The sequence below is a fragment of the Canis lupus genome, chromosome X (genome assembly GCF_048164855.1).
Source record: "Canis lupus baileyi chromosome X, mCanLup2.hap1, whole genome shotgun sequence".
NCBI lineage: Eukaryota > Metazoa > Chordata > Mammalia > Carnivora > Canidae > Canis > Canis lupus.
The window spans coordinates 18,338,404-18,356,029 of record NC_132876.1 but is presented as its reverse complement, the minus strand read 5'-3'; the positions used below and the strand labels follow the sequence as shown (position 1 = coordinate 18,356,029).

Below are 17,626 nucleotides of genomic sequence, written 5' to 3'. Positions count from 1 at the left end.
CTAGCCCTTGTCCTCCTTCTCCCTTGACCTTGGCCACCTTCTCCCTCCACCTTGGCCTGCTTCTCCCTAAAATTTGGCTGCCTTCTCCATCTGCACTTGGCTTCCTTCTCTGTTGCCCTTGGGCTCCTCCCTCGACCTTGGCCTCCGTTTGCCTTGACCTCGGCCTCCATCACCTTCTCCCTCCACCTCTTTCTTCCTCAACTTCAACCTCCTTCTCCCTCCACCTGGGCCTATTTCTCTCTGGAATTTGGGCCTATTTCTCTCTGGAATTTGGTCTCCTTCTCCCTTGACCTCGGACTGCTTCTCCATCAACCTTGGCCTGCTTCCACTTGACCTCAGGCTCCTTTTCCCTCTCTCTTGGTATCCTTCTTCTGTGACCTCTATCCCTTCCCTAGACCTTGGCCACCTTGTTTCTCCACATCGGCCATCTTGTCCTTTGACTTGGCCACATTTCCCTCTGCCGTGGCCTCTTTTTCCCTCGACCTCAGACTCCTGATGCTTCTCCCTCCACCCGCTTCTCCCTCGACCTTGATTACCTTCTCCATCTGCCCTTGGACTCCTTCTCCCTCATCCTCAGCCAACTACTGCCTTGACCTCAACCACATTATCCCTGGAACTCAGCCACCTACTGCTTCAAACTCAGCCTGCTTCTCAATAGAATTCGGCCACCTTCCCCCTACCCATCCACCAACTTCTTCCTCACCCTCCACCTCACTGTACCTTGCCCTAGGCTTCCTTCTTCCTCGACCTCAGCCTGTTCTCCATCGACCTTGGGCTCCTACTACTGTGACCTTGGCCTCCTCCTTCCCCGACCTTGACCTCATTCTTCCTCGAACTCAGCCACCTACTCCCTTGACCTCCGCCAGCTTCTCCCTCAACGTAGAACGCCAATATCCTCAACCTCATCCTCCTTCACCCTTGACCTTGGGCTGCTTGTCCCTTGCCCATGGCTACCTTTCTCCCTCCCTCCACCTGTTTGTCCTTCAACCTCAGCCACTTTCTCTCTAGACCTTGGCCTCCTTCTCCTTCGACCTGGGCATCCTTTTCCCTAGACCTCGGCCTCCTGCTGCTTTGACCTCAGCCACCTTACTCTCTCCCTCAGCCTCCTTCTTCATCAACCTTGGCCTCTTCTTCCCTTGCCTTCAGGCTGTTTCCCCAATGAACTTGGACCCCTTTTCCCTTGACATTGGCCACCTTCTCCATTTGACTTGGCCTCCTTCTCTGTAGCCTTTGGCCTCCTTTCCCTCCCCATTAGCCTCCTTCTCCCTTGACCTCGGCCTGCTTCTCCCTCTCTCTTACATTGCTTCATCATTGACCTTGGACTGCTTATCCCTCGACCTGCGCCTCCTTCTCCCTAAACCTGGACCTTCTTTTCCATGGACCTCGGCCTCCTTTTGCCTCGAGCTCACTCTCCTTCTCCTACAACCTCAGCCATCTACTCACTCTATCTTGACCTCTTCTCCATCGACTGCAGCCTCCTTCTCCCTCACCCTGGGCCTCCTTTTCTCTCACCCTGGGTTTCAGGCTCCTTCTCCCATGTCCTTGGCCACCTACTCCCTAGACCTCTTTCTTTCTCAACCTCGGGCTCCTATTTCCTAGACCTCAGCCTCCATCTACCTCGATCTTGGCCACCTTCTTCCTTGACTTCAGCCTCCTCCCTCGACCTCGGCCTCCTTCTCTCTCTCCCTGGGCCTCCTTGTCACTTGACCTGGGATTCCTTCTACCTCAACCAAAGGCTCCTTTTCACTTGACCTTGGCCTCCTTGGCCCTCAAACTTGGACTGCTTCTGCCTCACCCTCGCACTTCATCTTCCTTGACCTCAGCCACCTACTCACTTGATCTCGGCTTCCTTCTCCCTCTCCCTCAGCCTGCTTCTCCCTTGCCCTCGTCTTGCCTCTCCCTGTCCTCACCCTGCTTCATCTTCGCCCTTGGCCTGCCACTCCCTCTTCTGTTCCCACTGCTTCTGCTCACTCTCTTTTTCTGTGAAATAAAATCTTTAGTATAATTCAAAGTTGACTAAGAAAATGATAGAGTAACAGTTGCAGTTTCAGGAGAGTCAATGCACCATTGGTTGTGATTCCTTCACACTTTTTTTATTGGGCATGACAAGATGGCTGACCCTGACTACTCTTTTCCTGGCCAATTTTCAGGGTTGTTTTTGCATTAGGGATAACAGCCCTGAAGAATGAGGTGATTTCTTCCCCTACAAGAGTGGGCCTTTTTCCATCTGTTGTAAAACTAGCGAATTCCCCAAATCCTCTCCTATACTGTAGCCCACTGCATGTGCCAACACTGATGACTGGCCCGTTGCATCCCCTCCATGAATGTAAGGCACTCAGTGAACCACAAAAAGCACTCTTTATATCCTCTAGCTTCTGCTTTGCCATTTTATCAGACTCTAGATTCTCATTTCTTTTTCCAACATCCACAAAGCAGTAAGAAATTAGCCTTTTAGCTGATAAGTAGGATAAAATCTCATATCCTATAGAATTCCTGACAATACCTAGTCTTTTCATTTCCTTACGAGTGACTTCTAAGAAGTACAAGTTTTTAATTTTGATAAAGCCCAATCTATCAGTTATTTCTTTCGTGGATCATACTTCTATGTCACATATAAAAATTCTTTGTCCAGTCCCAGGTCACACACAGCTTTTCCTGTCCTTGCTTCCAAAAAGTTTTACAGTTTTGGGACCCCCAGGTGGCTCAGTCAGTTGAGCATCTGACTATTGGTTTCAGCTCAGATCATGATCTCAGAGTGGTAAGATCAAGCCCCACATTGGGATACGCAACCAGCAGAATATGTGTGTCCCTCTCCCTCTGCTCCTCCCCTGCCCTCACTTTTTTTTTCTCTCTCTCTCAAATAAATACATACATAAAAATCTTTTTTAAAAAATAAATAATTTATAGCAGCAATGTCCAAAATAGCCATAATATGGAAAGAGCCCAGATGTCCATCAACAGATGGACAGAAGATATACCACAGAAGAAGTGGTATATATACAGAATGGAATATTACTCAACCATCAAAAAATCAGATCTTATCATTTGCAATGACACGGTTGGAACTAGAAGGTATTATGCTAAGTGAAATTACTCAATCAGAGGAAGACAATTATATGATTTCACCCATATGTGAAATTCAAGAAACAAAACAGGATCATAGAATAAGGGGGAGAATAAAATAAATTAAATCAGAGAGGGAGAGAAACCATAAGAGACTGTCAACTCTATGAAACAAACTGAGGGTCACTGGAGGGGAGGGAGCTGGGGAGATGGGGTACCTGGGTGACAGGCATGAAGGGGGGGACGTGATATAATGAGCACTGGGTGTTATATGCAACTAATGAATCACTAAACTCTACCTCTGAAACTAATTTTTTAAAAGTGAAAATAAGTTAATAAATAAATAAATAAAATCTTAAAAAAGAATTTTTACAGTTTTATGTTTTACATTTAGATCTATAATCTGGTTTTAATGAATTTTTTAAATAAGGTGTCATTTTTAGGTCGAGTAACTTTTTTCTTTTTTTGCCTATTGACGTTCAATTATTTCAACATGTTTGCTAAAAGGTATCCTTTCTCCATGGAATTGCTTCTTCATCTTTGTAACATATCAGTTAGCCATATGTGTGTAGTTCTGTTTCTCAAATCTATTTTGTTCCATTGATATGTGTGTTTATCTTTTCTTCACTACCACATTGTTACATTATAGTATGATAATATACAAAATAAAATAGCTGAAATGCAAACTTAAGACATGATCCTATATATGTTAGACTGTGTTTTCTGCAGTATGAAAGGAGAGTATAATTCATATTCCATACTGTATGATATTGTCATACTGCATCATACTACATACCTATAAATCAGTTCATGAAATATTAAATAACTAGGTGGTTGGGTTATAAGTGCTTTATATCATGCAGAAAACTTTGATATTTTGGTGACATTTAGGAAAACTGATTTAGATGAGATGAGAAACTTTATTTTTCCCATTTAAATTAAGAAAAGAGAGTTTTGCTATCCAAAAATGTGGTCTCCAGCATATTTTCAGGAACAGTTTAGATTCAAGTCATGATGAGTGCATATACAATCTTTTTCCACTCTTAAAATTCTAAATAACAACAATGGAAGCAACAATAATGATGGGGCTCAGGGCACCTGGCTGGCTTAGTTGGTAGAGCACACACACCACTCTTAACCTTGAGGTTTTGAGTTCAAGCCCCATGTTAGGTATAAGGAAGACCTTTAAAAAAAGATGGGGTTCAGGGCAGACTGCTCCAAAATATGCCACTTTGGCATATTGATTATTTTGAATTAAAGGTACTTAAGAGGGAGGAGGCAGGGGGAGGGAAATAATAAAAGTTACTTCAGAAACAGCCAGTGCAATAACACTCTGATCCTCCTCTGTCCCCCTGAAAATAGAAAATCAATTTCTACTGGTAGACTAATCATCAGACCTCTAAGTCAGCAGAACCTAAAATCAAAGCCTTGCAAATGGATCTTGAATAGGCAATCCACCCTTCCAGCTGATAAAAAAAAAAAGATATGACCGGGGTAAGGTATGGCCAGTGTGAATTCTGTTGAGTTCTTTCTTGCCTTCTTTTGCTGTAAAATGAGGTCCATCGTCAGAAGCAGTGTTGAATGGGATATCATACTTGTGAGTATGCTCATGAAAGTGGTATCAGTTGAGGTGCCACAGGCAGGGAAGGAAAATCCACACGCAGTCCCCTCCATGATGGAGGGGGATCCATGTAATCACCCTGCCACCAGATGGCTGCTCCTCCCACAGCAGGAAAATGGTATATGTTGGGGGTTTTGGCACTAGCCTCTGCTATTGGCAGGTTGGGATTGGACACTCAACTTTTCTGATAGCCAGATCAGCTATCAGAAAAGGAGGAGAAGTACACATAAGGAGGAGAGAAGTACAGGAGAAGTACACATAACTGAGCCCATGCAGAGACTCCATCTCTGCAACCATTGTCACTTTGTACATGGGCCCCTGAGCAAGCTTCAGAGTAGCTGGAGGAAAAGGTTGACATTCTTATGCAAGTCATCTTATTTACATGATTATTGAGTGTCTTCATCACAGTTGATGACCTCTATTGGGCATTTATATGGAATACAAATGTGTTTATATTCTGTGGCCATTCCTAGAGGTCCAACCACATATTACTTTTCCCAAACCTTCTCGTCACCAGTACTATAAATTTTGTTCATTCCAAGTCCCTGAACATCAGGCCATTTCTCCTTCTAAGCAAAGTGAACAACCAGATATACCACTTGAAACTATGTTCCCAGGTAAGATTTTACTTCTTTTCTGTCCTCTGGGCTACGTGTGTGGGGTTGTAATGCCACAGCAGTACGATGTCACACAAGCTGTATTTACATAGCTTTGAATCATCTACTCTTCAAACAACTGGTGCGATAGTTAATTTTCTGTCTATTTGCTGGGCCAAGGGAGGCCAAATAGCTAGTGAAACATTATTTCAGGTTTGTCTATGAGGGTGTTTCTGGAAGAGATTAACATTTAATTTGTGACTGAGTAAAGAGATCACCCTCACCAATGGAGGCTAGCAGCTGCCAATCCTTCAAGGGCCTGAATGGAACAGTAAGGTGAAGAGAAGGAAAATGCAATTTTCTTGAGCTGAGATGTCCATCTTTTCCTGCTCTCAGACATTGGATGAAGCTCCTAGTTCTCAAGCCTTTGGACTTGGGCTAAATTAAACCACCAGCTTTCCTGGTTCTCCAGCTTTCAAACAGTAGATTGTGGGACTTCTTGGCCTCTATAACCTTGTGTGTGAGACAATCTCTATCATAAATCTCCTCTTATATATCTATATATCTATGTGTATATATATCCTATTGGTTCTATTTGTCTAGAGAACACTAATACAACTGGTTATAGAGAGGTCCCTGCATTACTCTGCTAGGGCTCCCATAACAAAATATCACAGAGTAGGTGGTTTACAAAGTAGAAATTAAAAGTTATTTTCTCATAGTCCTGGAAGGTTAGAAGTCAGAGATAAGATATCAGCAGAGTCAGTTTCTTCCGAAGGTCTCTTTCTTTGGCTGGTTTCTCCATGTATCTTCACACAGTCTTCCCTCTGGGCCTGTGTCCTAATTTCCTCTTCTTATAAGAATACCAGTCCTATTAGATTAGGATTTACCTCAGTGACCACATTTCACCTTAATTATCCTTTTAAAGACCTTAGCTCCAAATACAGTTACATTCTATCATACTAGTGATGAGGATTTCAACAGATGAATTTGGCAGGGTCACCAGGTCAGTTCATTAGAGTCCCCATGAAACCATACGTGTGGGTTGAGAAGGGGAAGGCAGTGTGGGAGACAAAGCCACACGAGGAAAGTGAACCACTGCTCATGAACCTTACACATGCCTCCATAATCTGCTGAAAGCTAAGTCATAGTGTTGCAGGATTTCTTTTCCTCCATTCTTGGTCACGCCACTTGCAACAACAAAGACGTAGAGGAGCCGAAGAGCAGTAGGCAGCAAGGTAAAGTTTATTGAGCAATAGTACAAAGCTCCAGAAGAGGGAGAGGACCCGAGAGGGTTGTGATTGGAATTTCTAAGCCTAGGAGTTTTTATGAGGTTGTGGGTGGGCCATTTTGATCTGATTCACCCTCCATGCTCCTGCCACCCTATGAGGTTTTCGTCCCCACACTCATCTACCTATCAAGTCATTCATTGTTCACGTGGGCAAGGGTGGAGGGCTCCTCCCAGGGTGGTGTAGAATAACACGATAGGGGCTTTTCCTTTTTAAGTAGTTTACTCTTTTTTTAAAATTTTATTTATTTATTCATGAGAATACACAGAGAGGAGAGAGAAGCAGAGACACAGGCAGAGGGAGACGCAGGCTCCATGCAGGGAGCCCGACATAGGACTTGATCCCGGGTCTCCAGGATCACACCCTGGGCCGAAGGCGGCACTAAACCGCTGAGCCACCGGGGCTGCCCAGTTTACTCTTTAAAAAAAAAGATTTTATTCAGTCATTCATGAAAGACACACACACACACACACACACACACAGAGAGAGAAGTAGAGATATAGGAAGAGAGAGAAGCAGGCTCCATGCAGGGAGCCCGATGTGGGACTCGATCCTGGGACTCCAGGATCACACCCTGTGCCGAAGGCAGACGCTCAACCACTGAGCCACCCAGGTGACCTTAGGTAATTTACTCTTAAGATTGGGGAGTCCCTTGCCTCTGCCTTTCTCCCGATGATCCTCCATTAATATATAGCACATCTATTTCTAGTTCCCCCTGTATTCTTCGTGACTCAGACAGGTATGTCAAATGGGGATGTGACAGGGATCCCTAAACTGGAATTTTTTAGTCGTGAAGATGACCCTAATTTCTGTGAGTCTTCCATGCCTGTAGTGTTGGTTTTAGTTGACTCTTTTGAAAGGAGAGCATAGGGGTTAAGAGCATGGACTCTGGAACCAGTTTCTGGTTTCATTTCTGGTTCCGCCAATTATTAATGGGTAAGTGATTTAAACTTTCAATTCCTTATTTACCTTTTCTGTAAAGGTGTACAATGATAGTGCCTACTTTGTAGGGTTGTTGGGCTTTTTTGTAATGTTATTTTGAGGAGTAATGTGTTAATATATGCAAAGTGCTTGGAAGAATGTCTGCCAGAAAATAAGCGCTTTGTATGTTTGCTGTGACTACTGTCATTGGAAGGGGAAGGCAGTTCCAGCCTTCCATCTGGCCCTTCTTTTTTTTTTTAAATATTCTTTATTCATGAGAGACACACAGAGAGAGAGGCGCAGAGACACAGGCAGAGAGAGAAGCAGGCTCCATGCAGGGAGCCCAACGCTGGACTCGATCCCCGGTCTCCAGGATCACACCCTAGGCCAAAGGCGGTGCTAAACCACTGAGCCAGCCAGACTGCCCCCATATGGCCCTTCTTAACAGAAAAATTCTCACTGCACAGGTCAGGAAGCCAGTTAGCATGTTTGGCTAGTTGCTGGTGCTATTACAACTGAAAACCCAGGAACAGGGGAAATTACCACAGCGTGAGTTTGTATACCCACTGGGCCTACTATACATTGGATTTAAGCCAAAACTCCATTTATTTTTTAAAGATTTAAAAATTTTTATTTATTAATGAGAAACACAGAGAGAGGCAGAGACACAGGCAGAAGGAGAAGCAGGCTGATCTGAGGGGCTGTGACACTATCGTGGTGACCCGATTGTTTGGCAGAATTCTTTTCTTTTTTTAAAAGATTTTATTTATTTCTTTTAGACTGAGAGATCATAAGTAAGCATTGGGGAGGGGCAGAGAGAGACGGAAACCAAAGCTGACTTCCTTCTGAGTGAGGATCCTGATGTAAGACTCAATCCCAGGATCCTGAAATCAAGATCTGAGCTGAAATCAAGAGTCAGACACTTAACCGACTGAGCCACCCAAGCGCCCTTGTTTGCCAGAATTCTTTTCATGAAATGGGACATGCTTCTATTTCTGTCATAGGGCTCCCATATTCCAGTAATCACCACCAAAGATCACTGTTGACCAAACCACTTTGATGGCCACTCTACCCAGTAACTCTATTCTGGGGCATGGTTATCAGTTAGCTTTTGCTGTAAAACAAACCCCTACAAGCTTAGAGGCTTAAAACAACAACCATTTCTTTAATTAACAGTTGTTAGGCATTGGCAGCTTGGGCTGGGCCATCCTGCTTGCGTCAGCTAGACTCTCACGTGTCTGTGGTCAGTTGCTGCTGGTGGTCTTGGTGATAGGACCACTAAGGGTTGGTTGGCCATCAGCTGGGGCTACAGGGATGATTGTGACCTAAGTCTCATCTGTTTTGTTCACATGGTGGTAGCAGGTTTCCAAGACTAGCAAGAGTACAGGCCCCAGTGCATAAGCACCTTCCAACCCTGTGCTTGCACTATTTTTGCCAATATCCTGTTGACTAAAGCAAGTCATATGGTAGATTCAAGAAAAAAGAAACAGACCACCTCTTGTTGAGAAGATCTGCAAAGTCCATGCAAAATGGGATTCAGGAAAGGGAAACATTTGTTGCTATTTTTACTCTCTACCACAGGCACCAATTCCAACCCCCACCCCCACCCCTTCTGGACCCCTCTCCCTTTCAAGCACATCACCTAATCTCTTTAGAGAAACACTGTCCATTTTCATCCGGAGATAACTAGGTAGGAGGGTGGGCGGTTGGGGGGGGGGGTAGAAATGCACTTATTCAGCCATTTTTCAATTAGATTTTAAAAATTGTTTTAAAGATTTTATTTATTTATTCATGAGAGACACATAGATAGAGAGGCACAGAGACACAGGCAGAGGGAGAATGCAGGCAGCCCGACGTGGGACTTGATCCAGGGACTCCCAGATCACGCCCTAGGCTGAAGGCAAGCACCAAACCGCTGAGCCACCCAGGGATCCCCAAGATTTTATTTATTTGAGAAAGAGGGTGCACAAGGTGGGGAGCAGCAGAGGGAGACGGAGAAGCAGACTCCCTGCTGAGCATGGAACCCAATGTGGGGCTTGATCCTACAATCCTGAGTTCATGACCTGAGCCAATGGCAGATGTTTCACCAACTGAGCCACCCAGGCATCCCTCAAATAGATTTCAAATAACCAGCTCCTTTGATGCCATCTTCCCACTTCCACTCTCCATACTTGGAGAATGAAGGTGCTTCCTTCAGGAAACTGGCTTCTGCCTCTGCCTCACCCAGGTTTTGCCTGAGATTTGCTGGGCCCTGGTGCCCTCCCATAAGACTGATCCTTCAGATGGAGCCCATCTGCATTCATTCAGAGAATTTCTCAAACACTTGGTCCTTTATCCTCACTCTTTCTACTAATTTTATGAATGAATCTACTTGGTACTTCTTTCTAATTGCTTCTATTTGATTTGGAGAGGTAAACACCTGTCTTCAATTTGGTGTCTTCTACTACAAAAGCCTTCAATTACATTTAAATCTATTATCTCTAGACCCAATATAGCAGTTAAAAAAATGTGTTCCTCCCATATGTACTAAGAGTGGGTAATACAGATAGAAGACTTAAGGTATATGTACCTTATCATGGGAAAGAAGAGCCAGGAGACTTGTACACTTTCCTAAAGACAATAATTTAGCCTATTGCTGTTTATTGTCAGTATGTGGTGTGAGGAAGGAGGCATTTCCTTTACTTAATGCGTCACTACAGACTATTTTGTCTTCTCTGGTTTCTCCCAGGGTCATGGTTGAGATTTTATCATTCCCAGGCTGCTTGTGTTGTTCTGCCTGTCTTAGGCAAAATTTTTATTTTATTTTTTTAAGATTTTATTTACCTATTCATGAGAGACACACACACACAGAGAAGCAGAGACACAGGCAGAGGGTGAACCAGGCTCCACACAGGGAACCCGACGTGGGACTCCATCTGGGGTCTCCAGGATCAAGCCCTGGGCCAAAGGTGGCACTAAACCGCTAGGCCACCGGGGCTGCCCTTAGGCAAAAATTTTAATATAAAAATAAGCAAAGGGGCCAGGACTTACTACTAGGCATCCATTAGGAATACTACCTAGCCCATAAGGTATCAACATGGAAATATATGCAAGATATATTATGTTTAAAAGCAATTGTCAGGGTGCCTGGGTGGCTCAATCCGCTAAGCGGCCAATTCTGGGTTTCTGCTGGGGTCATGATCTCAGGGTCATGAGATCAAACCCTGTGTGGGGCTCTGTGCTCAGTGGGGAGTCTGTTTGTCCCTCTCCCTCTGCTTCTCCCCCTGCTCGCTCTCTCTCTAAAATAAATATATAAAACCTTAAAAAAAGCAATTGTCAGGGCAGAAGGTTTATGATTCCATTTTTTGCTCTGTGACTTGCGTGTGATATATGTATATGCCTTGCTTATTAATATATGTAAATAATTTTTTAAAGATTTTATTTATTTATTCATGAGAGACACAAGGAGGGGGGAGGAGGCAGAGACACAGGCAGAGGGAGAAACAGGCTCCATGCAGGGAGCCCAATGTGGGACTTGATCCTGGGTCTCCAGGGCAGCGCTAAACCCCTGAGCCACCGGGGCTGCCCCAATATATGTAAATAATTGATAAAAAACATATACCAATCTGTTAATAGTCTTTCTGATGAATTGTACCATTCTTATACTATATTTTTATAATATTTCAAGGTTTTACAAATTATCAGTAAAATAATACTAAAAGATTAAGAGATTTAGAAAAGTTGCTCAGCAACTTAATTGATAATTAAAGTGAATGCAAATCAGAGGAGTCATGAATCTTAATTATTACCTTACATATTGGTGAAAAAATTCCAAGATTAACACTCAATGTCGTATACAGCCCTGGTCCCAAAACTTTTTTGATCAACCACATGGATTAAAAAATAAAACTTCTTTGACCTGGAACACTAAACATATATGTTTATGTGATTGTTTGTGTAAATAAAAACGGGATTATATTCCTCATTCTTTTCTGCCACTTGAAAATTTATACTTACGGTAACATTCCCTGTGACAATGTTTGGCATAAGAAAAACCGGAAACATTTAGAATGTTCATCAATAGGGGACGGGTTAAATAAATGATTGAACATTATTAGGCAACATAGATGTTAGGGTAGTGATCAGTCGTCCAAGAGAGTGAGATAGTTATATATTATTGACTCTGAAAGAGCACTGTATGAACATACCAAGTCTGAAAGTATATACAGTAAACGGAATGGTAGTTCTGGTGGGGGCGGGGTGAAGAATGTGAAACTAAGCAGGGAATCGGCTTCCCATTGTTCTTATTGTTTGTGTTGTTGAAAATTTCTAACCGCTTGTTTGCATAACTTTTCCCATTAGAAAATACTAAAGATCTAAAACCAAATTTTCAAAGTCGTTTGAATCATTACAGCAGAAGGCACACATTTTACAGTTGAGAAAATAAAGAGGTTTTGTGTGTTCCTACTAGCTCACAGTTGAGGATTGAAAAAAAATTCCTAAAGGGATTTGAGGCAACAGGAAATGGGTTCACGCTTCTAAGCCATTAAAGATCATGTTTATGAAGGAACTCTTTTAACGTTTGGAGCAAGTTTCGTTTTGCTTCCATTAAAAAGGACCACCAGGAGGAGAAAGCCCAGTCTCCCTTGAAAGCCATGCGCCCCTCCTCCTTCCCTCCCTCCTCAGCCTCCAGCCTCGGGTCCTCCCACCGCGCCCGGTCCCCTCTCCTTCCCAAATCCAGGGGCTCACGCACTACAGTGCACCGCTCGCCCCCGAGGCAGCTCAGCCTGGCGGCCCGGCGAAGCACCAACAATCACGGATTGCCGCTGCCCGAGAACAGCCAGGAAGCAGAGCGTGTGTGGTGCAGCGCGGCTAGCATCTACCGGAGCCCAGTGGGCCCCCCACGCGGATTGCCCCCGCGCGCATCCCTCGGTCCGTCGATCGGTGGGTCAGCACTGCTGGCTGGAAGCCCTGAGCTCCCTGCACTCGTTTGGGAGGCGACATCAGACCGATGGCGGCAGCGGCGGCCCTATCGGGCCTGGTGGTGCGGCTGTCGCGCTCCAGGGCGGCTCGTGGCTCCTACGGCGCCTTCTGCAAGGGGCTCACGCGCACGCTGATCATCTTCTTCGACCTGGCCTGGCGGCTGCGCACCAACTTCCCCTACTTCTACGTGGTGGCCTCGGTGATGCTCAACGTCCGCCTGCAGGTACATATTTAGAGCAACTAACTTTGTGGCTTTGGGGGGGGGGGTGGCAAGGATGGCTGGCTTCCACCCAGCGGCCCGCCCGCCCTAGGGCACAGCACGCGCAGACTGGCGGGGCAGTCTCCCCACTGCCTGCCTTATCTTTTCATGTACACGGGTGGCTGGAAATCATCATTTGCGGAAAGTCTACCGAATATCCAAAAAAGCCACATAGAATGAAAAAGTGATTCATCAGGCAATAGATAGAGGAACAGGAAAGAACTCTAAACTCTGAAAGTCTTCAGAAATACTCGAGAAGTTCTTTCAGCCGTAAAACGTAAAACAGCCAGAACGGGAGGAACCTTCGAGCCACAGGATGCTAGAAGTGGGTCGGGGGGAACAAGAGGAAAGGTTACTCAACCGAAAGGTAAACCTGAACAGCACAACAGTCCCGTTAGGAAGCAGATCTTCCCAATTAGGATAAGATGTGAACAGACTTCCAACTGAACGGAATGAGCAATAGATGGATTGAGTTAGAAGCTGGAAGAAATTAACAACGTGATCTGAAGGGCAAACGCTTCTTCATCCCCAAAGCCAAGGCAATGGCGAACAGAAACTACAGAGGGAAACAAGTATCTCAAACTGTGCAAGGAAAGCAGGCTTCGGAGAGGAAGCAACCTCAGTTGTGGCCGGGTTTTGAAAAGCTGCCAGGAGTGGGAGAAAGGGAATCCGCTCCCACACTAATTTGTGCAGCAAAACTCTGCGCCCGCAGAGACCAATCATCCAGTTCAGCTCTGCTTTGCACTGAACCATATTTGAAGAATCACTTCGACGGAGACAGAAGTTACAGTTTTCCATTTTTGGACCAAATCTGTCAGCGAAGCAGGGAAGACTTCATGATGGTTATAGAACCGGATGGCAACATTAGCCACTTGCACAGTGCAGGGTCCAGGCAACAAGTGGGAGGGAAAAGAGGAATTGGAACTGGGCTGGCGCGGGGGGTGGGCAGGGGGTGGGCGGGGCGGGGGGGGGGTCGCTATTCTCATAAAGCAGGAAGTCCAGATTCTGTCTCTAGTTGAAAGAATAAGGCAGATTTAGGGATCATATTGTTAAAGTGAACAAGGTAGCTAATGGGAGATTTAAAAATAGTGATTCGACCATACTGAGGGAGGGGGAGGTGCTGGAACAGCAGGAAGACAAAATTCCTCATGTTATCAAGTTAAAAAAGAGTAAAGCATGTTCTTAAGGAAGAAAGGACGTAACTGCTAAACAGGTGTAAACATTTTTGCCTCTGGCTTGGGAAACTGAGCTGAGCAGGATGGGCAGGGATTTACTACTTTTCATTATATGCTTTTTTTTAGTATTTTATTTTATTTTTTGAAAACTATGTATTGCTTTGATTAAAAATTAAAACTTGGGATCCCTGGGTGGCGCAGTGGTTTAGCGCCTGCCTTTGACCCAGGGCGCGATCCTGGAGACCCGGGATCGAGTCCCACGTCGGGCTCCCGGTGCATGGAGCCTGCTTCTCTCTCTGCCTGTGTCTCTGCCTCTCTCTCTCTGTGTCTATCATGAATAAATAAATAAAATCTTTAAAAAAAAAAAAAAATTAAAACTTAATAAAAACTGAATTGACTTCAAGTAGAAGGAAATTTGTGGGGGGAGTAGGAGCTGGGGATGGGGACAAGGCCAGGGAGATTCTGCCTTCCTATCTTTCTGCAGAAGTGTATATGCAGAAATGTATGTGTATGTGCCTCATACACATGAGTGTATGTGCCTCAAATGTGCCTGAACGGTCCCATGAAGTACGATTTTTTGGCTTTTCACACCAAACTTAGACCCCAGGGAAAAGCTTTAAAAATAAAAATGGGGCAACCCGGGTAGCTCAGCGGTTTAGCGCCGCCTTCAGCCCAGGGCGTGATCCTGGAGACCCAGGATTGGGTCCCACGTTGGGCTCCTTGCATGGAGCCTGCTTCTCCTGCTTGTCTCTCTCTCTCTCTCTCTCTCTCCCTTTCCCTCTCTCATGAATAAATAAATAAATAATCTTAAAAAAAATAAAAATGGCTGGGACACCTGGGTGGCTCAGTGGTTGAGCATCTGCTTTGGCTCAAGCCATGATCTCCAGGTCCTGGGATCGAGTCCCACATCAGGCTCCCCACACGGAGCCTGCTTCTCCCTCTGCCTGTGTCTCTGCCTCTCTCTGTGTGTCTCTTATGAATAAATAAATAAAATCTCTTTAAAAAATAAAAATTAAAAAATTAAAGTGGCCAGTAATCTTCAAGTAGCCCAGAACCTCCTCACTCTGAAATTGCACATTTCTGCAGTGCTTTAGTTAAGATAAAAATATACATTTATTTATTTTGTAAAACTCACAATTTTTCAAAACCGTTTTCCAGGTTTATCAAGGTGTAAGTGATATATAACACTGTGTAAATGTAAGCTGCACAGACTGTTGGTTTGATACACTTCTAAACTGTGACATGGTTGCCACCAGCATCAGCTGACTTCTCCTTCACATCACATAATTACTGTTTTTTTGTGGTGAAAACATTCAAGATTCGTCTCTTACTTGGTAACTTTCTTTCAAGTATATGATAGAATATTAACTGATCTCAACGTTGGGACTTAAATCCCTAAAGTTTCTTCATCTTTGTTTTTTAAGATTTTATTTATTTATTCATGAGAGAGAGAGAGAGAGAGGAAGAGACACAGGCAGAGGGAGAAGAAGCAGGCTCTCTGCAGGAGCCTGATGTGGGACCCTATCCTGGACCCTGGGGTCACACCCTGAGTCAAAGGCTGAGCCACCCAGGCGTCCCAGTTTATTCATCTTCTAAGTGGAAGTCTGTACTCTTGGACTAACATCTCCTCACTGCCCCCGCCCCCAACCCTCTGGTAACCAGTCTCCTACTCGGTTTCTCTTTTGGCTTTTTCAACTCCATGTATAAGTGAGATCATACAGAGTATTGATGGACACTTTGACGATTGCCTCCAGATGTTTAGACGAGGTGCTGATTTTTTTTTAAGATTTCATTTATTTATTCACAAGAGAGACACACAGAGAGAGGCAGAGACACAGGCAGAGGGAGAAGCAGGCTCCATGTGGGGAGCCCGACATGAGACTCGATCCCCGGACTCCAGGATCACGCCCTGGGCTGAAGGTAGGCGCCAAACCGCTGAGCCACCCAGGGATCCTGAGGTGCTGATGTTTTAGTGTTGGTCATATTAAAGAGCAGGTGTTCTAAACTAAATGCCCCCACATTAGTATAGGGATGCAGGGCAGGCCGCCCCAAGATGAGCCATTTTGACATAAACATCACTTTGAGTCAAAAGCTTTGAGAACCCAGTAGAAGCCGCAAAAGCTCTTTATCTCCCCCTCAACTGCCTGCCCTTACCAGGCAGAGAGCTGGGAACAGAGTATCCTCTTTATCTAAAAAACTTATCTGTATAACAGAGCAACCTTTGTTTTCCAAACATCTCTCCCCTTCCTGCTAATGGTCTTTCTCCCCCTTTCTTTTCAGATCCTACCCCTCTCCTGAGCTCCTAGAGGCCTTGTGTTGCCTCATTGTTTCTGTAATCTCCTGTCTGTGTGGGTTCCTCATTGGTCCACCATTAAACTTGACTTTCTGCTCATCTGTCTCATGTCAATTTGATTCTTGGTCGGTGGGGGGCGGGGAGAAGGTCCTTGAGGGTCAGAGGAACTTCCTCCCCAACAGTAGGAGCTTGGTTCAATAAAAATAGCACAACTAAAAAAAATAGCACAACTATGCAACACCTGGGTAGCTCGGCAATTGAGCATTTGTCTTTGGCTCAAGACGTGATCCTGGATTACCAGGATCAAATCCCGCATCTAGCTTCTTTCATGGAGCCTGTTTCTCCTCCCTCTGCCTGTGTTTCTGCCTCTCTCTCTGTGTCTCTCATGAATAAATAAATAAAATCTGAAAAAAAGATAGCACAACTATATAAAGGAGTACCATGTAGTCCTTAAAAATAAGGGATTCTTTTATCCAAGTGGAATTAATCTAATAGGTGGGAAGTGAGAGGCAGAGAGAGAAGCAGGCTCCATGCAGGGAACCCAATGTGGAACTCGATCCTGGAACCCCAGGATCACACCCTGGGCGCAAGGCAGGCACTCAACTGCTGAGCCACCCAGGCATCCCATGGTGATGATTAGTTTTTAATCATGTTTTTATTTAAATTGTGAGAACTTTATATTTTTGGTATAAGATTCATTATCTGGTGGGTGCCACAGATGCTAGAATTTGGGGAAAGCTTAAGGTAGACCCTTGATTCCCAGAAGCCTTACCTTGTGCTGCCAGGGCCCTATGCTGGTCATACAAGAGGCTCAGACAGAGCTCAGCCACTTACAGAGGATTTGAATTCTAACCAAGGAAACTTGTTTTAATAAAATATTAAAAGCATTATTTATACCAAATACTCAACATAAAAGCAAATCAGTTTCAATGTGGAAACTGTAACTAATTAAATACCACTTTCTTCCCAGAAATCATATCTTGCCCATGAACAAAGATCAAATGCATACATCTCTAAACAATAAACAGTTTATAATTTTTAACTTGCAAAGAGCACAAGCTTTTGGTTTTGTGTTTCACTTTTCAAGTTATTTCCCCTAATTCATTGCAGGGATAATTTCTCTCACCTCACAGAAAAAAAAAAAAAAGGCAGTGTAGCTACAACATCCTCAGATTTATTAACCTACTCCCTTCCGTGCTCATCAGTCCTTCGAGAGCTGAATATCTCTGGCAACCTTTACATTGACTTATTGTAGTTCGATGCAGTTCTCTTGAGCATGGCTAACACTACTCTAGAGCAACAGACTTTAACTCACACTTTCCTACGGAATTCTCTGAAAGCACCAGATGGGAAGGGGCTCCTCTCTTACATGCCAAATATTTTCTCCCTTGACTCTATCATTTCCTCTTCCCAGGGCCTCTCCTGATAATACCAATCATCTGACTTG

At 44.5% G+C, this 17,626-nt stretch overlaps 1 protein-coding gene across 2 annotated transcripts; it reads left to right on the top strand.

Annotated features, from left to right (window-relative positions):
• The first annotated feature begins 12,113 nt into the window (after nucleotides 1-12,113).
• On the top strand, nucleotides 12,114-16,278 carry LOC140628826 (small integral membrane protein 10-like protein 2A). 2 transcript variants are annotated; one of them, XM_072818362.1, is made up of 3 exons: nucleotides 12,135-12,675; nucleotides 15,695-15,806; nucleotides 16,167-16,278. In XM_072818362.1, the coding sequence occupies exons 1-3, from the start codon at nucleotides 12,481-12,483 to the stop codon at nucleotides 16,190-16,192; spliced, it is 333 nt and encodes a 110-aa protein (XP_072674463.1). In that variant the 5' UTR covers nucleotides 12,135-12,480; the 3' UTR covers nucleotides 16,193-16,278. The 2 variants fall into 2 exon arrangements, with proteins under 2 accessions (XP_072674464.1, XP_072674463.1); XM_072818363.1 differs by lacking the exons at nucleotides 15,695-15,806; nucleotides 16,167-16,278 and having other exon boundaries at nucleotides 12,114-12,895.
• Nucleotides 16,279-17,626: the final 1,348 nt, after the last annotated feature.